Here is a 22,002-nt window from a genome sequence, read left to right as displayed (position 1 = left end):
GAATGAAAGTCTACTCAGTCAGGGAAGACACAGGGTACTTTTAAAGAAGGTCACCCAGGCTGCAAACCTCAAAGTGTCAGACTCCTGTTAAGGGCTATGTCAGAAAAAGTCACTAGGGGAGGAATTCTTTGGGGGGGGGGTGCGTGTGTGCATGTGTGCATGTGTGTGAGTGAAAAATTGGTCTATTTCTCATTTCCTCCAAATTCGTATAATGGCTAGAAGGTAAGTAGGGAAGCATCTGTTAAGTGGCTGCCAGTGCTCTCCCAGGGCGCCAAAAGGGGACAGGATAACCGGCCGAGGAACTACAGTGAAGGTCTCCTGGGTACGATTTTGACACCTGACAGCATCTCTGCAACTACTCTTGCACTAAGGCTGCTCTGGGGCAGTCAAGACTTGGGGAGCTTGCTTTGACGGTCCCGAAAGGCAACCACACTCCCACTTTGGGTGTCCGTGGGTCACAACCACGAAGTCCAGAGCGCCACAGTCCTGGCGACTGAATACCTCAAACAGGCGGGGATACTCTGGTCACGACATCGCAATCAGGTGTTTTGGCCAGAACACCAATTCATTAAAACTCCAATTCCTCTCTTAATTGCTCATCTGGACCTTCAGTAATGAGCAAAGGGTCTCTGGGTTTTAAAATGATGCTATGCGCCAGTGTGCACCATTTCTTCAGCAGAGCATCACCAGGAAGAAGCCTGGGGCGAGTGAGCCCTGTTCCTTGCTTCCTCCTCACACACGCTTGCAGCTGAGCGGGTGGCTGTGTGGGTTCTTGCTGTCAGCAGCCATAGACCACGTACAAGGCACAGTTCTAGGCACCAAAGGGCCAGAAGATGAATCAGATGTGGACCCAGCCCTAAAGAACTTTCCATCTGAGGGGAATGACCAGGGGTGAATATACCTAATCACAGGTGGGGCACAGTGGGGCCCAAAGGACAGACAGACAAGCAACAAAGGGAATTCAAGTTGCTAGTTTTTTGCTGAGATGCACTGTTCCCTCCTGGAAGACAGGTCCTGACACAGGGGCCCGACAGAGTCCTCTCCCGCTCGTTGGCCCTATGGGTCAAGGTGGGACAAAGTGTCCCGATCCTCTTCCTCCATTACAGCCCAGAGAAGCAAGCCGGACTTGGCTGTGTTCCAAGAACCTGCTTAAAAACCCGGAGGAGGATGGATCCCAGCTCAGAAATAAACCAGGAACTGCGGTGCTTCAAATCGAGAATTAGCTGAAAGATAAACACCTCTCAGGAAGAAGCACACAGAGGATGGGAGGACGGACGATTCTAGGGGAAAGATGTTGTGCCTGTTACATTACCAACCACCAAATGTGAACCACGCCAGTGAAAGAGGCTGGCGAGGGTCCCTGAATACATTTCTCATGAGTGCTTTTAACACCAAATGGATCAAAAAAAATTTTTTTTTCTGAGATGCCGCAAAAAAACAGCATGTCCTTCTGTTGTTTCAAAAATGACATTTAAGCAGCAGTGAAGCTGAGTGTACTGGGGTTGGGGGGAGGGGGCAGTGGCAAGGACAGAGGAACAAAAGAGCTGGCGGCCAGCAGTTAGGGGTGTATCAGAGACCACATAGGTTGTGGAGGGAACTGTGCTTACAAAGGCCAGGATGCCAGGCTTGAGCTTGATTTGCCATCTCTCAAGCAACGTTTTGCAAAAGAGACTGCATCTGAGGCCACCCTCCCCTTGGGACCCAGCGGTGCGGGAGGGGTGAGATTGGCTTCTCTGCAGACCCAGGAGTCTAAGGGGGTTGCTTGGCCAGGCGTTATGTCTATAAAGAGGCATGAAAACCTCAGACACGGAAACGGGAACAGAGCCGAGAGACAGACATCACAGTGACCCCTCCCCACCCACATGCTTAAAGAATCCACACCCACGTGTCTGGCTGGGGTTTCGTTGCTTACATATCAGTATGAACGGCCAGTTCTGATTCGTTTCAGTGGCTGTAGCTCTGTCTGTGTGGAGAAACACGTCCTCAACAGCACAGGAGGGAAAACGGATGAAGCCCACCCACAGGGGGAAGGGGGAGTGAGAACAAATACCACACAGTATTTCTCATGGGCAGGAGGTCACATTCTCAGTGGCAAGAGAGTCCCCAATAAGGATGATTACTTTGCAGGTGTCAACATATGCCAGGTACCAAGTGCTTTATACAGATTATTACAATTAATCCTGCAGTGACAAAGTGATGCAGGGATTTTTTTAAAAAATACCCATTTTATAGGTGAATAAACTAAGGCTCAGAGAGGTTAACTATCTTGTCAAAGTGTCACAAGTTAGGATAAAGCTGGATGGGAGTGCTAGGCTCTCTCACTCCAAGGCCAAGATTTTTCCTCTGTTTCCTCACAAACCAAAGATTCCAACATAGTGAAACAAAGAAAGAGGAGATGGGGGAAAGGGAAACCATCACCCTCATGTGGTAGGAATTACTTCCCTTTCCAGGAAATCAAGGGGAGGCAGTAGAAAGAAAAATAAATGAATAAAACACAGCTTTGCCTTGAAAGATGACGGTGTGATGTAAAAAAAGTTGAAATTTTAAGACCTAAATTAGAGAGACATTTTTCACATAATTAAAGTCGTATTTACTTCACAAAGGGATGTTCTTAAGAGTTACTGTAAGGAGATGGCGTCCTGTGTACATTTAAGCTAAGTGCCAAATAAAAATCTTTCTCACATTAACTTTTGAGGAAGACAAGTGGGTGCCTGAGAAGACAGAGAAAAACACGAGTCTTCAAATGTCATAAATGTGTCTCCTAGCGGTAGTTTTACTTGCGTCCAGAGTTTCCAGTCTTCAGGAATCCTAATAAAATGCAAAAATAGGCTTAGGGACCCCCCACATAATGGTCTCGTAGTAGTGGGGCATTCAAAGGGGAAGTTACCTATTTTACAGCTGTGCCCACAGCCACAACCACCAAACTGTGGTGACAGCCTGAAAAGCTGTAAGAAGACATAGAACCACAAGTCCCAAGTAAAGTCTCCCAGACAAAAGTTTAATGAACTTTAGATACAGACCCCAGAGCCTTTTGGCCAAGGAGCCACGCTGGCTAAGGCAGCCACTGACCTGGGCTACGTCTTCCCCCAACACACTGCATTTCAAAAGGCCTGTTATCTCGAAAAGTTTGCATTAAATGTATCTTGTCTCCAAGAATGTTATGTCTCCAAGAAACATAATACTCTCCTCCGCATTAAACATTTCAGTGGGTGGCCCCACTGAAGGCACAGGAACTTAACCCTGGACCACGGAGCCAAAGAGGACGAAGGCAGAGGCCACTGAGGAGTCGCCCAACTCTATTAGCCAGGGTGAGGCTGTTTATTGGGTTGAAAAAAGCTTTAATGAGGGATTGCAGCAAACAAGTGGCTAAGTTATGGCTATATAAAGTTCCTTCTTAGACAAAGGCACTGGGAGTCATAAGCTGGCCCAACTGCTTTCCAACTTGGTCGTGGTTCCAAGTGGCAGGCTGTGAACTCTAAAAGCCAATTCAACATTTGCAACTCATTATCTCCATGTAATGGGCAACGGAGAGACACTGCCCTTCCACTAGAGGGTGAGCTCCTCCAGCACCAGGACCAGACCCTCTGTCCCTGGCATCCCGATGGACAGCATGTCTCTTTGGAAATAGGATGAGTCACCGAAAGCACTGTTTGTGGGCTGGGATTTTAATCCAGAGGTAGACAGTTCCATTTCATCCCACAAGCATTTATAAAGTTCATGTTACATACAGGACAATGTGTGGAGTGCTGCTGGAGATTCAACATGAGCCCTGCCTTCCATTAGCTTAAAACCCTGCTGGGGGATTCCAGGAGGAGGGCGGTGTCAGTGATATCTTCCCAGTGCCTCACGGAAAGAACATACAGAAAAACTAAACGCAAAATCAAAAACGCACAGACAATGCTTACGACAAACCTAAGTGAAAAGGTACCCCCATGAACCCTCAAAAGACAACCCAGTGGAGAAAACCACCAACAGGCACAAGATGTGTGTGTCACTGGCATCTGTGCTAGAGGAAACAGAGGGAAGCAACGGGGCATCAGAGGGACCTGAGAACAAGACACCAAACTATCCAACAGAAGCCTGCTGGAAAGCACAGATGACTGAGAATAGCTGCTAAAATGGAGCAGTTCTGCTCACTCTAGTAGTCGGAGCCTGGAAGGACCTAGTTTGAAGGTCAGAAGTGAAGAGGCTGGAGCTGCCTGCTCCCTAGGAGCTCCAATGAAATCATCTGGTGAGCCCCTAAGACTGAGCAGGGAGGAATTACAGAGATCCTGGAAAGATGTGGTCCAGATAAAAGTAGAGGAGGGGAGCAGAAGCAGGAAATCTCAAAAAGAAAGTTGCCATATTATTTAACACTATGGGAAACAACAGAAGAGGGAACGCCGTGAAGTTAGGAAAACTAAATAAACCAACCCTCCTCCTAAAAACTCAGTAAAAGTAAATTCACATAAGAATTCACACTTTGCAAAAGTGCCCTCATTTAAGATCACTCTCTTATTGGAGAGTTTTGGTGGGGGAAGTTGGAGAAGAGCCTCCCTGTAGTGGTATGCATGCAGGTAAAATTTCATATAAAGCTATTACCAAAAAAAAAAAAAAAAAGGACAGAAGACCATCTTTATAGATAATGAAGGCATGCCAGAAAGATGGGCTCAGAAAACTATCAGAATTGTAGTGCATTATTTCAAAATCATTTAAAGGCTATAAGAAAATGATGTAAGATCTAAAATGACTTCAAAAATTATTTTAGAAATGAAAACGAATCTAGAAGGAACACAAAACTAATACATAGAACAAGTGATGCCTTAAAGGAAAGGCTAAAAGGATAAAAGTTTTTAAAAATCAAAAAGAAATGAAGAAATAGATTTTTTAAAACAAGGATCTGAAGAAAGGGACAAATATTGAAGCTAGGAAAAGAAGATCCAGCCAGTGGCAAATAGGAGTCAGTCGCTGAAAAAGAAAACCCAGGCATGAATATATGTGTATATATATGTATGACTGGGACGTTATGTTGTACACCAGCAATTGACACACTGTAACTGACTATATGTCAATTTAAAAAAAAAGAAAACCAAGGCAAGGGAATAGAAAAATATTAAAAAGTATGGCTCAGGATAATTTCCTTGAATTTTAAAACAAGATTTGAAACAACATATTGAAAGACCACACCACACACTTGAAACTCTCAACCCAGAACTATCAAGACATAATCTAGTAAAATTACTGAACTTTAAAGATAAGGAAAAAATATCTTTATTATACATAACTTATAAGGGATTATCACATGCTTTTTTGATAGCCATACTTTATTCTAGAAGAAACTGTACTGTTTTCTTATATTTTTGATACCTATATTTATGTTATTTAAAGAAAAAAAGGTGAGTGAAAGGTTTTCTATCCAGCAGAACTGACTTCATGTATAAAGAGCACAAATTATTATCAATATGCAAGAATTCAGAGAATATTTTTTCTGTGTGATGAATGCTTACTAAGGAATCTACTAGAGAATAAGCTTAGATAAACAAAATGACTGGATTGTCATCAGCATAAAAATAGTCAGGGTTAAATATATAGCTGCCTACAGAACTAGAGCTGAATCAGGGCTAAAAGGGACAGATGACAGTATATACTGGCTATATGATCTGATAACACAAATACAACCAGAAAATTTGGGGGCCGGGAAGAGATTATAGAGATTTAACATTTTAGCTGTTTTCAGTAACCGTAATTGATGGTGGCGGTATTGTTGTTACTGTTATTCTGAGACTTTCATAATAATTATGGGATGTTCTAATTCTAATTCTGCATTTTTAAGAACCAGGACTCTTGGTTTGGAATAAAGGAGATACAAATGCAGTAGAAAAGTAGTGAAGTAAAAGCTCTCTGGTTTTGAACCTGAATAGCTTGAACTCACAAAATATTTGATCACACACATCTGCCCTCCCCTCCCACACACACATATTACACATGTGCATGCTATGTGCACTGAAAAACCTAGAATCAAAGACCAACCCAGTAGGAAGAAGCATCCAAAGTACCCAGATTGTGGTCTTGAAATACCTTTTCCCATTAAGAGAAACCAGGCTTCTTGGAGAAAAGGCTGATTCTAAGTCTGGGGCAGGAAATACACAACATGAGCCTAGGGAATCTTCATATTCCAGACAGGAAGGATGATCGGAAACCTCCCGAGGTCACGTCAAAGGGAGCCAGGAGCCAGGTGAAGAAGCTCCAACTGACAATGGATTTAAATCCATCAAGTATGTGAAAATCCATGAGCTTTTTTTTTTTTTTTTAATGGGGATGCTGGGGATTGAACCCAGGACCTCACACATGCTAACACTAAGCACACGCTCTACCACTGAGCTATTACCGCCCATATAGTTTTGCTTTGTTTTGTTTTGTTTAATCCATGAGTTCGTAATACTATTTTAAAAGAACTAATTGGTCACATTTTAAGGATGACAGGAAGCCAATTTATCATCTCAAAAACTGGATATATAAACACACTGAATATTTATTCTGTCTTTCCTATAAGAACTGTACCACTGGGTAACCAAGTGGTAGATAAATGGAAGATTCTCCTTAAAAAAATTATCCCAGCTAATAAATAAACACAAAATTATAAAGTGAGAATTACATCAGTGTTTGCAGCCCGCAGTGAAGTGGTGGGTCTAGACACTGAGCATCACAGGGTGTTAACATGAAAAAGTAAAAACCACATGTTATGTGCCTCCTGATGAAAAACACCATTACCTGCCAAAGAGATTTGAACCCGAGTCTGGTCGAGCCTCTGGAGGCAGCTGCCAAGGTGTAGGAAATATAAAGCCAGAGGGACGTGCTGAACTGCACCACAACCCTAGAAGGTTGTGAGATTCTACAGATTAAAAATGCTTTGGTCCTTCCGCAGAAAAAGTGTAAGGAAAAGAAAGGGACGGAGGAGATGCTGCAGCTTTTAAAAAAGACTTCAAAGACAAATTTTTTTTTTAACGGGCATGACATAAAAAAATAGCAGTGAGGATTATGGAAAATAGTATGGTTTCTCAAAAAACTGTAACTAAAACTACCATATGATCCGGCAATTCCTCTCCTAGGTATATATCTGAAAAAAACAAATTTACTCATTCAAAAACATACATGCATCCCCAGTGTTCATAGCAGCACTATTTACTATTTTCGAAGATATGGAAGCAACCTAAGTGTCCATCAGCAGATGAATGGATTAAGAAGATGTGGCATATACAATGGAATACTACTCAGCCACAAAAAAGAATGAAATCTTGCCATTTGCAACAACATGGATGGACGTGGAGGGTATTATGCTAAGTGAAATAAGACAGAGAAAGACAAATACTATGTGATATCACTTACATGTGGAATCTAAAAAAATACAACTAACTAGCAAATATAACAAAAAAGAAATAGACTCACAGATACAGAAAACAAATAGTGGGGAGGGGGACAACATGGGGGTAGGAGATTAAAAGGTACAAACTATTATGTGTAAAATAAGCTACAAGGATATATTGTACAACAGGGGGAATCTAGCCAATATCTTACAATAACTATAAATGGAGTATAACCTTTAAAATTGTGAATCACTGTACTGTACACCTGAAATTTTCAGTACATCAACTATCCATCAATTATATATATATATATATACACTACAAAAACTAGCAGTGAGGAGAGCACCCTGAGGTGATATCTACCAGGAAATGCAAGAGAGTGATTATCATAAAAATTGAGAAGGTAGGGGGCTGTGATTTTGACGGACAATGGAGAGGCTTTTAGGGTGGCTGGCAAAACCCTTTGGGAATAAAAGTGTCTGCCTTACAAAATGCACAAAGCTATGGATTTGCTTAGTATTGCTTTCTGTGTCTGTTTTACTTTCTAATAGAATGATGAAGACAAATTTTAAAAAATTCCAACAGGGATCAGTTTTAAAGGTTGTTCAGAATGCTCTAGACTCTATCTAGATAAGAGCCAAGAGAGAAGGCTGCCAACTACAGCGTTAACAGTAGTGAGTGTCCAGACTTCCTGACTCTAGACACCCAACCTTCACAGCTGGGAACACTGAATCCCAGCTCCCCAGATAAATTAAGGAGCTTCAGGTTGACAGTTCAGCAGTCTGACCACTGTGAACAAGCCATTTCTTCAAAACCCCGTTCTAGCATGGCTCACCATTTTTTCTGTTGCCAAGACCCTAGTTCCTATGGAGAAAGGCCAGGCCTTGTCATCTCCAAACCTCTAGGAAACCGGGGTTCCACTTTGAGTCCAAGTCCCTTGACTACTGGGTCTCCCTGATGGAGGCCATCCACCTGGCTAGACCTCTGACCATCACCTGCTTCTGGAAGTCCTCACCCAGAACCGCCACTCATCTGCCTTCTGAAGGTTCACGCCAGGAGTCTGAAGCTGGTATTTAGCCAGTCAACTTTCAGATGCTGCCTCTTGCTAGGAGTCACACTAGTAGCCCAAAGAGTGACTGTCCTGCTGCAGCGCAGGCCCTTCTGCTGTCACTCATGTCCTGAAGGGATCTACCTGTTCGGCAAACTTCTCCGGCTTCACTGTGGTATTTTTCTCACCCCACCCAAGCCAGCTTTTTCCATCCCTTACACATGACTTACAAAGACTCATAAATGTGCAGGTCTGGAAATGTCCTCGGACAGATCATCTTTTTTAAATGGCCTCATTTGCTTGTGTTAGAAAATTGAGCATCAGAGAACTGACGGCGAGTTTGGCAAATCCCACATTTATCTGATAAAGCTCCTACCAGAACCCAGGAGTCTCCGACGATGACTTCCTCACCCCTCCCTCTCCATCCAGCCTTGGCCATTACCTCTTTTCAAACATGCACCAATACTCAGCACTTCCATGCCAGTTGCCATCAGCTCCGTGCCAGGAACGATGCGGAGTAGGCAGGGGTGGGGCTGGGGGCTGGGAGGGCGACTCGGTGCTGTAGCTTGATGAACAAGGGATACACAACCCTGCCCGAATACAAATAAAGATTTACGGGGAGGACAATAAACAAGAAGTTACCCCAGAGCGTGCTAAATGCTGACACAGAGTCTCTCATTGACCAAACTGTACTCAGACTCCCCTGAACTCTTTTTCAACTAGGTCTGACTTTGGGACTTCTGTGTCCATCTGTGCATCATCCCAGTTTAGCAAGAATCCTGCTAAGTCAGCCTAACAGAACCTCCCAACCTCAATATGTCATCACCTTTGATATCTGATCAGGTTCCTCATCCCCACCATCCCCCAGGTAATGACTGATCACCCTGTTCTGCTTTCAGCAAGAGTCCTCTTAGGTTGGTTTAGCCAGAACCTCCCTTACCTCTCATGTTTCTCAGTAACTTCCTGTCCACTGACTCCCACCCTGCTCCCTGGCTATAAATTCCCATTTGCCTGTGCTGTGCTCAGATTTGGGTCCCATCTTTCTTCCCCACTGCAAGACCTCAAGTACACTGCAAGGTGTACTTCACCATAGCCCCCTTGAATAAAGTCGTCCTTACCACCTTCAACAAATGCCATGAATACTTTTTTCTGTGACAGTGCCATAGTACAGAAAGGACATGGTGCTGTTGACACACACGTGTCAAAAGCTATCAAAGTCCACATGCCCATATATGCAGGCATTCCCCTTCTGGGAACTCATCCCAGGGAAATAACCACAGATGCACAAAAGACTTTGCTGCAGGTACGCTCACCACAACAGTGTTTACAATTCCCAGTTGTCAGAAACAACACAAATGTCCAAGAATATTGGGTTGGTTAAATAAATCGTGGTATATCCATTCAGGGGAAACTATGTAACAAAAAAATGATATAGAAAAATAACATGTCATGGCATGAAAAGATATTCACGAAATACTGATCAGTGGAAACACATAACAAAAAGGAATGTATACTGACTCTATTGTTTAAGGTATTTACTCCAACGAGAAAGGAACAGAACATATACACCCAGTGTTTAAAAATATGATTATTAAAGGTAATTTTTATTCTCTTCTTTTTGCTTATCTGTGTTTCCCACAATAAACATACATTAGTTATGTAATAAAAAAATTAAAACAAAATTTTCTTCCTCCATCTGATTCTCTCACTGAGTCATTCTCACTGTGTCTTCTCAAATTTGTGTCTACAGTTGGATCTTGCAAACAATGTGGATTCTACCAACTTAGAGATCAAGTCCAAAGCAAACACACTATAATTCAATTTCCAAATAAGACCTTACACTAGCTTCTTTGCATTTTAGAAGATGAGCTTTCCCAAGTACAAGAAAATCTTTATTCAGGGCTTAAAAAAAAAAAAACCCAGTGAATTTAAACTCTTGTGCTAACCAAAGATACGCAAAACAAAACAAAGTGCCGTTTTATGCTTATCATATCAGCAAACAATTAAAAACAATGATAGTCCCTGGAGCTGGTAAGGCTGTAGTAAGAAACAGTGCAATGCAGTGCGCTGAATAATACTGCTAAAGGTTAACCCATTGAAAAAAGAAGAATGTTTTAGCTTTCTTCACAGCACTTAGGCAAATTTTCTTACACATAGGTTTCTTGCTTTCCATTAATAATAAAGTTGTTAGCATCCATCATTTTTTGGGAGGTGGGCGGTAATTAGGTTTATTTATTTATTTTTTGAATGGAGGTACTGGGCTGGAACCCAGGACCTCCTGCATGCTAAGCAAGCACTCTGCCACTGAGCTATACCCTCCCCCTACAGCCATCTTTAAAGTCCTTTGTCTCATCATTTTTCTTTGTAATTTTTGAAATGCAGTTTCCTAAGACACGTTACGAGACATGGGAAAATAGCTGCCTATTTATTTCTGTTTATCACTGTCCTGCGTGGGAGTCAAAAGAATCTTCCAGATGGAATTCTGTCACCTGCTTGGCATCTTAGAACTAGAAGGGTGGGCAGGGGCGGATGCAGACACTGAGGGAGGAATAGTCACTGGTCTTATCTTCCGGATGGGCAGCCCTTCTATTGATCTTCTTCAGTCAAACATACAGGGGTCCTTACTTAAAGAGAACAGCAGAGCTAGAAAGAGGATACTTAGGAAAGCATTAGGGAACAGACACGGCCCAGAAAAGTGCATCTGGACCCAGGGAGGTCGGCCAGGCTGTTCTGCAGGAGACGCTGACCGCTAGTTTTAACACACGGACCCCACTTTCCAATACGGGAAACGCAGGTGCGAGAAAAGTGTTCTCCAAACACTCCATTCAGGGGTCTGGTGGCAATCAGGAACAAATCGGCAGAGCAGTTTATTTCCTTCATTGATATTCTGGTGAGCACGCTTAAATGGAAAGCCGGCCGCTGCTGAGTGGCTTTTTATTAGCAAGGCTGCAAGAAGCACGCGCTCTCCTGTCCAGAAACGCGCTCTTTGCAAAGGCCCGTTCCCCCGACTACTCTGATCATCGCTCTGGTTCGGCATTCTTTGTCGCACCGTGAGGCGTGCGAGCGCGAGCGCAGGCGCTGGCCGAGGTTCTGGCCCCGAGTGGAGAGGGAGGGGTGCCGGGGCTCTTGCTGGCCTCCCCCGCCCCAGGGGAGGTGGTTCCTGGAAGGACTTGGACTGCGGAAGCGTCCCCCAAAGGCAGCTCGGCTGGGCAATGAAGAGAAGGTGACGGTGGTGCTGATATACTGCGAGGCGGAACTGATTTTTAAAATTAAAGAAAAAGATAGTCGAGCCCCCTTTCTCCTCCTGGTTGTTGACTCTCCAGAACACTGGGTCTGGCGCGGGTTCTGATCCCTGGAGTTGGAGGCACGTTTGATTCACAGACTGCTGCGTGTCTGCACCAGATGGCCTCGAGTTAATGAACACAAACTCATCCCTTTTGCTCACCAGGGAAATGTGCAGCTCAATCTGATTCGTACTCTCCAACTAAAAATATTTGAGTATTTTTAGGGAGCATTTTACTGAGACAAAATGGCACTTCAGGAAAGCATTAAAAGAACAGAGACAAACCAGCACTTTGCAACTGCAATCTTCCTCGACATGTTGAGAAGCCATCTCTCAGATCAGTCTTTGACCAAAATGAACATGACATGCTACGAACTGCCCAGGAATGACGGCCCCATCCTGTCCTCCGGCCTTTCTCCCTTTCTCCAGTCCCTCTGCCCTGCCCCCAGCTGAACCTGTGGTCCTGAAGCACAGCGTGGAACTCCTTCCAAACACAAGACAGTCTCCTCTGCATGGGGAGAAAAACGTTTCTCATAGAGAACACACAAACACACACACACAGTCTTATTGGTTCTTTTAATCTATATGCTCTCACCTATAACAACTTTAGGAGTCAGAAAAAAATTCATTAGCTCTCAAAGATCTCCATCTTGTCCAGCTGGGACAGAACTTTGTCCCACCGAGTATCTTCCCGGTCACCACCACCAGCAAACAAAACAGTGGACTCCTCATAAGGAATCAGGAAAAAGGAAGGTGCTTGTATAGCTCCCTTTCTCCCTTCTCTAAACTCTCACATTTCCTGCTGTTTTACTAAATCTCAGCGCTTCAGCTCACGAACACGAAAGCGTTCCCAAGTCAGCTCAATTCTCCCAGCAGAGCCTTAACAGCCACGCAGTCGAGTTCTTTGCCCGTGAACTGTGACCATGCATCCAAGGTCCAGACCAAGTCCTTACAGCCTTGACACCTGGGTCTCACCTGGGAGCTGGTTAAAAAATGCCCAGTCTCAGGCCCCGTCCCAGACCTACTGAATCCAAGACTGCGTGCATTTCAGCAAGATCCCCAGGTGACTCCTACTGAGATGAGCACTTGAGAAGCACGGCCTTGCAGTCACCTCGTTATGTGTAACAATGTTTGAATCCAGCTCACAAGCGTTCTTACAGGCTGTTCTGTCTTAATGGGGAAGGAGTTTAATCCCCTAATCGTCCTGATAGCTTCCAACTACCGGGTCTGAACAGAAACCTTTGACTTTTTCATAGTGATCATCTTTACAAATAGAAGTCACTCTGCTGTTCAGAAGGAAAAAAAAATTGCCGTTCATTAAATTACACAGTGTTCTTGGTACAGATTCGCACAGGGAGGAAAAGCATACTGTTTCTCACTTGAACGGATGAGCCTGGAAATAGGGCGTCACTACGAAGAGGAGATAGACTCCCAGTGAAGCATCTCCAGCTGCCTTTGGCAAGATGTCTTCTGACTCACAGCCTTCTCCTGCTCAGGCAGCTTAAGTGGCGTTCTCTTTCCAGCCAATTCTGGAGCAGCTGCATAGAAGTAACAGGAAATAATGGTTTTGTGCAGTGGTCTAAAAAACACACTGTGTCACCTTCATGGAAGCCATCGGTTGGAAGGGCGGTGAGAAGGCCTCTGTTGGCTCCAGAAGCTCCCACTTAACCCGTCCCTGCCAGGCCGACTGCAGCAAATGGCTGAGAAAGTCTGACATGATGTTTGGAACCAGAAGAGATGCAGGGAAGGCACCCAGGAGGGAAGCTGGTTGCTGTGAATGAAGGTGGAGGCAGCGGCCTCTGTGCGTGCTGCTGCTACAGAGAGGTGGCTTGTAGGGGCCTTGGTCTCAGTGCTGCTAAGCACACTGGGGCTGCCAGCCACGGGGACAGGCCATCACGCCTGGGTCTGAAACAAAGGAGGGTCTCGTTCCAAGCCCACTCAGCTCGGGGCCCCAAAATCTGACCCTGCCAGTTTGAGAGTTGCTTTCTGGTCCGAGTTCAAACGCTGTGGCTCCAACTGAGTTCTAATTTGGTGAAACAACTCCTCTGGTTCTGGACTCATTTATCTCAGAAATCCCCCCTTACAACAGAATCACAGGATGTCATGGCAGAAAGAACTGCCGATGAACCTCTTATCCAGGGGTTTCAGACTCAGATGCTTTCAGAAGGAAGGAAGGACAGTCAACACGTGAAGTGAGGAGGACCTAGAACGGCCCTGTCCACCCCTGTGACCACTGGACACGGGTGGCGACTGGATATTTAGCGTGTGGCTAGTTCAAATCGTGAGGTGCTCTAAGGAGAAAACACAAAGGTTTTCAAAGGCATAGAAGGAGAAAAAAATGTAAAAGAGTTCACTAATAAGTTCTTTATAAATTACATGTTGAAATGAAAATATTTGGGTTCTGTTGTGTTCAATAAATTATTCAAGTTAATTTCACTGGTTTCTTTTTAACGTTTTAATCTGGATGCTAGAACACTTTAAATTCCACATGTGCCTCAGATCTGTGACTGTCATTACACGTCTGTGGGGCAGTGCCGTTCGGAGCAACGGGGAAGGCTGGAGACCACCGCTGACGGCAAAGCGGATGCCTTTTGAAAAGCATTAAAATTCAAGTTTTTAAAAAAAAAAAACAATAGAAGAAAGAAGATTCCAGTTTTCTGTATTCCACTCACAAGCCACTGTTTTATGACTAACGATTTCTTTAAAAAGGGAGGCAGTGTCCCTGCCACACGGCTAGTTAACATAAAGACTCAAATGAAAACCTAGGTCCCCGGTTTGCCTATGGAGGCTTCATCAACAAAGTCAAAAGCTTAAATGGCAACTGGTAGAAAACCTGTGGCCTTCCTTTAGTCCCTCTGCCTGTCTGGAATTTGTACCTGTAAAATGGGAGGTGCTATGGTCTGAATGTTTATGTTCCCCCCAAATTCATCTATTGGAAACCTAAGTCCCAAGGTGGTGGTGTTAGGCGGCGGGGCCCCTGGGAGGCGATCAGGATGTGAGTGGACCCCCGCAGGAACGGGCGGGTGGAGCTGCCTCACCCCCTCGGCCACGTGAGGACGCAGAGAGTAGTCTGCCACCTGGCAGCGGACCCGAGGTGCGCCTGGCCCTGTTGGCCCTTGATCTTGGACTTCCAGCCTCCAGAGCTGTAATTAAGGAAATGTCCATTGTTGGTAAGCTGCTCAGCCTGTGGCATTTGGTTACAGCTACCTGAAGGGACTAAAACAAGGGGATACGTGAGAAGGCCCCTGGACCCTTCCCCGGGTGCTAACAGTCTAGCATTCACGGGCCTCACACAGAAACTGAGGGCAGTGGAGCCAGAGGGCCCAGTGGGGAGATAGGAGTTCTCTAGGAGCTAAATGGTTAGAGCCTCAATCCTGAATTAGTCCCATTTTATTAAATAATATTTACTGATTTCCAGTAAGTGTCAGGCCCTGTGCCAGGCCTGGTGTGGTGGGAGTTAACAGAAGAAGCAACGAAGGCAAGTCCTCCTTATCGTCAAGGAGCTGGAGGGGGAGAGAGACCTATGCTCAGGGGAACATTACCAAGGTCACAGGTGCAAATGTCAGCAAACGAGCGGGAGGCCCTGCAGCTGGGAGTTCAGGGTGGCATCGTTGAAGAGTCAGGTTTCAATTAAATCTTGAAGAACAGAAAAAAAAAAAAATGGGGAAGGGGTAAAGATGTTCCAGGCAGAGGGAACAGTATGTATGAAGGCATGGAGTGATGCAACCAGGGAGGGTGGGGAAGAGCAGCGCAGGTCAGAGAGATGTTTTACCACATCAGGAGTATGTACCATGCGCGTCACTGACACCATTTGAAACAGCCGCCTCGCCACTCACGACAGCCAAGGTGGATCTGCTGGCAGTGCACCTGCTGATGCCTCCAAAAGCAACTTCTAGCTACGAACTTCAGCAATTGAAACAACACACGTATTCTGTTTTATTGGTAGCTGTGCTAATTGATGACCACCAGGTATAATTTCCGTTATCTGATCATGTTCTAAAACTAACCCCTGTGTTGCGTATGATTATTCAGCTTTTGCAGGCATTCTTTTCATTCCGTTTTCGTAGGCTGGCATTCTACACGGTGCTGGCATTCTCTACATTAGATGCAGAAATCCAAGAACCAAAAGACCAAGTTGGCAAGTTTTTTTAGACAGTGCAAGCCACAGCGCGCCCTTTTCCTCTTTTCCCACCACGCTGGCCTCCTGTGATACGTGCCTCGTCCTCAGCAAGCCTTCTCTCCCCCACTGCCCCTCAGGTCCCAGCCACCTGTTGGCCCCAAATTCTTCCAGCCTCTCTCCTTCCAGGGTACATATCACGGCAAGGTGTTCATGAGTAAGGAAATCAGTATTTTAGACGCCTTGGTGGTACAAACTGAACTTCCACCAAAGAGAAGCCAGTTACCTCTGGATACAACTGGGGAAATGGGCATTTGGCTGGCACAGACCTCAGAGGGAGAGCTCTCCTGGGGACAGGGCCACAGCGCTTACTCAGATACGAAGCAATTCACTGGCACTACAGAAGGAAGGACTAAGTAAATACGTAATTACTCTGAGACTTTGTCTAGAGGAGCCCGTGATTTCCAGGGAATGCTCAACCGCAGGTTTGAACTAATCGATCCCAAGTCAATCTCAAGATGAACTCATTTTCCATGAGGGCTGGCCTAGATGCCCAGACCCGCCGCATCATTCATTCATTCAACCAATATTTATTCTGTGCTCACTCTACATACAAGGCAGAGACCAGCCAGGGTGGGTGTTTCAATGAGCGTGGCCCAGAAAAAGAGAGAAAATACGTGCTTGGAAGACTGCAACCCGGGGCAGGACACAGCACTGCCACTGGGAGGGTACAAGGGAATGTTTAGTCATCCATTTAGGCTGCAGTGATGGCAAAGGCAGAACAGAGGAGGGAAGGGGAAGGCAGAGCCTAGACAGAAGGACACGTTGATCGGAAAGTCAGGTAAGTGTCGGGGAGCAGTGAGCGCTCTGGTGACGGAATCACTGAAGGTCACGTTGTACAGAGCTCTGAGCGCCATGCTAGGAAGTGTGGGGCGACAGAAGGGTTTCCACAAGAGAGAAGCAGAACTGAAGGGGACTTTGGAGCAGTGTGGACAATGGACTGGAGAGAGTGAGACTGGAACCCAGAGGCCAGTAGGAGGCTGAGGTCACTGTCCAAGACAGCAAGGGTTGAGATAGGAATGGAAAGGAATAGACAGAAACGGCGAAGATAAAGATGAAGGAGACCCACTTTCTCACCTGGGCTAACCGCCTAGAGGAGGAAAGTCCCTGTAAAGAAAAAGAGGTCAGACGTCCCAGCCGCCCCCTCTGAGCCCAGCCACCAACTGCACAGAGTCGCATCCACGAGCCCAGGCAAAAACCAACAAAAGGATCCAGCCAAACCACAGAATCATGAGAAATAGAAAGTCATTTTTGCCTTAAACTACTAAGCTTTGGGGTGCTTTGTTACACAGTGGTAAGTAACTTATGCTGTAAGGAAAAAGAAATGTGTCTGCGGTGGTCATTCACAGGCCCAAGAGAGGACCTGAGGTCCTCAAAGTCCATCATCATCATCTCATACAGAATATCTTGCTGAACTGAGCTTCCCTGACTTGGAAATCTGAGATTCCAATTCCAGACTCACTCACAATCACAATACTAACATTTTTTTGCAGCAGAAATCTGTTGGCTTGCCTGTGAGGGCCACCAAGGAACAAAGCATTACATTTACATTTTCCAGATAAGAAGAAGTGGGTCACCTCCCATCACTGAGCTCTCCCATGAACTGATTAGGAGACAATTAAAAAGTGGTTTGGGAATGCAATTTGCAAATGGATGGTGCTGCAGAAACACACATTTTACTTAGGGGGAAAAAAGAAAAAGGAAAACATATGCTACAAACAAATTTTAATCTTCCTAAATCACGCTTCGCTCTATTCAACTGTAATAATACTATTCGTTGGCTCTTTACGAGGTTTCACACCACCTTGAAAGCACTGATCACGCCGCGTGACGCACAGCACGGGTTGCTGGGTCTGACGTCTAAATTCCTAACAGCCGATGTTAGCTCTGCCTTCAGCCTGGTGGGAAGGCAGAGGGAGACAGCCTTCACCGGGAACCTGGGATCCCGTGCTTCGCCCAGCTGCCGAGCCGGCCCGGATGTGGTCAGAAAGAGGAGGGGCTGAGACCAGAGCTGGCGAAGAGCCGCAGCAACTCCTAGGAGTGGTGACTGCCACACTATCACAAAGGGACACCCCGAGAGTTTGTTGTTTTCAGGCTAAAAGAGGAAAATACAAAAGTGACTGACAAGCCAGGGGGTTCCAGAAAAGCGGAGATGTGGTCAATGTTTATCGGATGCTTGCACAAGACACTACTCCCTTCTATACTTTATCTCGTTGAATTTTCCCAGCAGGCCAGTGAGGTGAGTATTTTTATAGTCCACATTTTATGCGTGAGGACGTGGAGGCCAGAGGAGCTGAGAAACTTGCCCAAGGGCCCAAGCCACGCAGCTGGGGACAGGAACCCAGCTATCTCGCCCTTGAGCCTGAGCCCTGAGCCCCTGGCCTGAGACACAGGGCAAGCCCAGGGGTCAGAAGCTCTAGGCTGTAAACTCACTTTGGCAACTAGGCACTGAGGCCTTCTTGAAGGCGCTTTCCCAGCTGTTTCGGTGAGGGGTTCAAAGGGCTCTGCTCTGACTTCTGTGCTTTTCCGAGTCAGATCCACGTGGCAAGACATACCCTGTGCGCTCACGATCAGCAGTTCAGGGTGGGCCACGGACCCCCTGGTTGCCCCTAAGATTGTTTCCAGAGTCGACAAGGCCAAAACTATTTTCACAATAATACTAATATATATTTCCTTCTTTCCTCTCATCCTCTCATGAGTGGAGGTGGAATTTTCCAGAAGCTACATGAAGTGTGATGGCACCACCACTCTGATGGCTAATGGAATGTGCACCTGTATTAAAAACCTCAGTTTTAATTTCTAATATTGTAAATATCAACAGACGTAACCCTCAAAAATAAAAGTTCGTTGGGACCCTCATAATTTTTAAGAGTTTAAAGAGGTCCTGAGGCCAAAAAGTCTGAGAATCATTGCTCAAGGTCATGCCTAGAAGACCAGCGGAAATGAAATCGCCTAAAATCTCCAACACTGGAGAACAGAACTTAAGAACAAAAAGACCCGTTTGCTTTCACACAGCTGACTGCTAACAAGCCATTTTTAACTCCTTGAGCTGAGCAGATCCCGCCGACTCACACTGCACAGGACGGGGAGAGTGGGACACAGGCTGTTCTGTGAGCACTTTGTGGGCTATTTGTCCCTAAAATCCTTAACCCTGGGTGGAGAGCCCACACTTGGGAGGCGTAGCTTACGTCAGGGGGGAAATGTGTTGGTGGAAAGTGCATTATAAACACACCCCAGTTAGCAACTGTCTTGCCCCACGCCTTCCCCATCAACAGCTGAGTGTTCGACGTCAGACCTTCTGAGCACATCGTTTGCCTGTGTGTGTTGATTGCTGATGTAACTGAAGATTTCAGGATAAACTGAGAATGACGTGCCAGATGCAAGAAGAGGAGGGAAGACAGTTGCTACGGATGAAGCCCTCCTGCAAACCGGGGGCCTGGTACCTGTCATTTCATTCGTTCTCCACAACCATCTTCCCAGTTACATGTGATCAGATCCATTTTGGAGATGAGTACATTGAAGCTGAGAGGTTAAGTGAGTCACCCAGGCTCAAACACCCAACACTGAGTCCTAAGTCTGGGGACTGAGGACTAAAGACACCCAAGACTAAGGGCTCACCCACCATACTGAGGTCCCCAAACCTAGCTGTGCAGCAAAATCATTTGGGGAGTTTTAAAAAATTCTCTAATTCCTGGCCCCACCCCTGAAGATTCTAATTCAGTGGGTACATCCGAGGCTCCAAAATCCACAGAACCCTACAAATCCTCAAATTCTAGCTTGGCTTTTAAATAGCTGTACATTAGGTGGATAAATCATTTCACATTTGAAAGCCTTTTCCACACACTAACTACTGATTGGCTTTCTTTTCAGGGCCTTTTTTCTCTCTGGACGAAATAGTACTTTTACTATATCATGAGCATTGCTCTCTACCTGAATTGGAGACTAGGTCAATAGATGCAGCCAAGCCGATGCAGAATGTGCCCCCAAGCTCTAAGCGGTCATGCATCCACGCTCTTAGATTCTGATTTATGTGGGTTTCCGCCACAGCCCTCCCTGCAATATACAGGTACTTGGTAAACACTTCTGAATTGAATTGAAAGGTGATCGTATATAATCCTCACCACTCTGTAAAGCAGGTTGAATAATTCCCAATGTGACGGCTCATGGTTTTTCCATGGTAAATTAGAATTAAGATACAAATCCTTTTCGATTGTCAAAATCTAGTTCAACAACCTCGTGGTGGTGACCTGGAGAGGGCTGAGCACTTTGGAGTCTGCTTGGAAGGACGAGGGGATGCACAGAGCTCTGCTGGCAACAGCAGCTGTGGCTCCTTGGTCCCTGGGAGCCACACATTCCCGCCTGTGTGTCACCACCAGTGGCCACTCATGGTCTCCTACCACACAGACAGGTAAGGGCCATGTGGGCAGCGGCCATCACCCAGCTGAGGCCTGGGTGGCACACAGCAGGCCACAAGGGTCCCTGTGTTTCCTCTCTAAGTTGTCAGACAACCTGTAGTGAAAACCCCATTACTTTATAGGGGAAAAAAAAAAATCCCTGACACGCAGGAACAGGGCGGGTGCTGAATTTATTTCACTTGTGTTATACCAATGGACTTCTAAACAGACCCCAATTTAAAAGTGGCCAGTTTAGGACCTGAATCATAAATGATGGCAATTCACGATACAAACTCAACTCTGATTTAAAAGATGGGTTGCCTTCTCAAGAAGTTATTTAGCCAGGAATGTTACAGAAAAGGGCCTGCCTCCAAACTGAAAGAAAGGGTCGGTAATGGAAGAAGTTTACAGACTCCTACTGAAGCTCGGCCCAGGACTGAGGGTTCATAAGTTGTGGTTTTCATTCTAAAGCTAAGGGGCCATGTTGGCAATGGGTGACATGGAGGAGATAAACTACATTTCCATGTGGAAGTCACCCTCAACTTATCTCTGCAATCGCGTCATCTCCTTACATAAGAACCAGGTAAGGAAAAGAGTGTGGAGATCCGTTAAAAAACTGAAAATAGAGTTATCATACGATCCAGCAATCCCACTCTGGGGCTATGTCCACAGAAAACTCCAATTTGAAAAGATACACACACCCCAATGTTCACAGCAGCACTGTTTCCAACAGCCAAGACAGGGAAGCAAACTAAATGTCCATCGACAGATGACTGGATAAAGAAGATGTGGTATATTTTATACAGTGGAATATTACTCAGTGATAAAAAAAATGAAATAACACCATTTATAGCAACATGGATGGACCTGGAGACTGTCATCATAAATGAAGTAAGCCAGACAGAAGGACAAATATCATATGATATCACTTATACGTGGGATCTAAAAAAATGACACAAAAGAAATTATTTACAAACCAGAAACAGACTCACAGACATAGAAAACAAACTCATGGTTTCCCAAAGGGGAAAGAGATGGGGATAAACTGGGAGTTTGGGACTAGCAGATACAAACTACTCTATACAGAACAGATAAAACAAGTTCCTACTGTATACCACAGGGAACTACATTCAATATCCTGTAATAACCTATAATGAAAAAGAATGTGTAAAAGAATATATATATATGTATAAATGAATCACTATGCTGCACAACTGAAACTAACACAACATCATAAATCAACTATACTTCAATAAAAAAAGAAAAGAACAAATTAAGAACCCCAGGGAGTGAAAAAAAAATAGAAAAGGATAAAATGTCAGCTCTGCCATCAAATAGAAAATGCAGTTTGCTATCTTTCGCTCTCCACAGCCCCCATCCAGCTAATGCCTGACACACGCAGACCACTTTCCGAATTACAATCCTCTTCACACTTAGCATCTCCCTAGACCCTCACACCCCACAACGTGAGCAAGTGGAACAAGGACTACCAGCCACGTTTCACAGATTAGGAAATTAATTTTAAAAAGTTGGCTGAAAGGCTGAAGCACCACAGAAACCCATCAGATGGTGTTAGAAATTTTCAGTCCAAGGCAGTGCTTCTCAGACATTTTTTGTCCGTTTTGACTTCTTTCCAGTGTTTTCCCAATCCTAAAATGCGTAGTTTTCCTTTCTACCGGAACACTATGACCCTGGCCCACCTTTCACTTCCTGCTGTGTTTCTCCCTCCAGGGCTGCATTCCCTGGTTCCTTTTTCA

General features: G+C 45.2%; 1 protein-coding gene across 4 annotated transcripts in view; it reads right to left on the bottom strand.

Moving 5' to 3' along the window:
• Positions 1-22,002, bottom strand: part of MSRA (methionine sulfoxide reductase A) — a 285,576-nt gene that overhangs the window by 47,601 nt on the left and 215,973 nt on the right. For 3 of the 4 annotated variants that reach the window (XM_031442126.2, XM_031442132.2, XM_031442128.2), the window contains exon 6: positions 8,834-8,981. The exons of the other annotated variant lie outside the window; for it this stretch is intronic. In XM_031442126.2, the coding sequence (XP_031297986.2) occupies positions 8,834-8,981 (148 nt within the window). The remainder of the gene's footprint in view (positions 1-8,833; positions 8,982-22,002) is intronic. 4 annotated transcript variants of the gene reach the window in all.

This window comes from Camelus dromedarius, chromosome 36 (genome assembly GCF_036321535.1).
Source record: "Camelus dromedarius isolate mCamDro1 chromosome 36, mCamDro1.pat, whole genome shotgun sequence".
NCBI classification, from domain to species: domain Eukaryota; kingdom Metazoa; phylum Chordata; class Mammalia; order Artiodactyla; family Camelidae; genus Camelus; species Camelus dromedarius.
The sequence above is the reverse complement of the archived record's forward strand: the minus strand, read 5'-3'. Positions and strand labels throughout refer to the sequence as shown.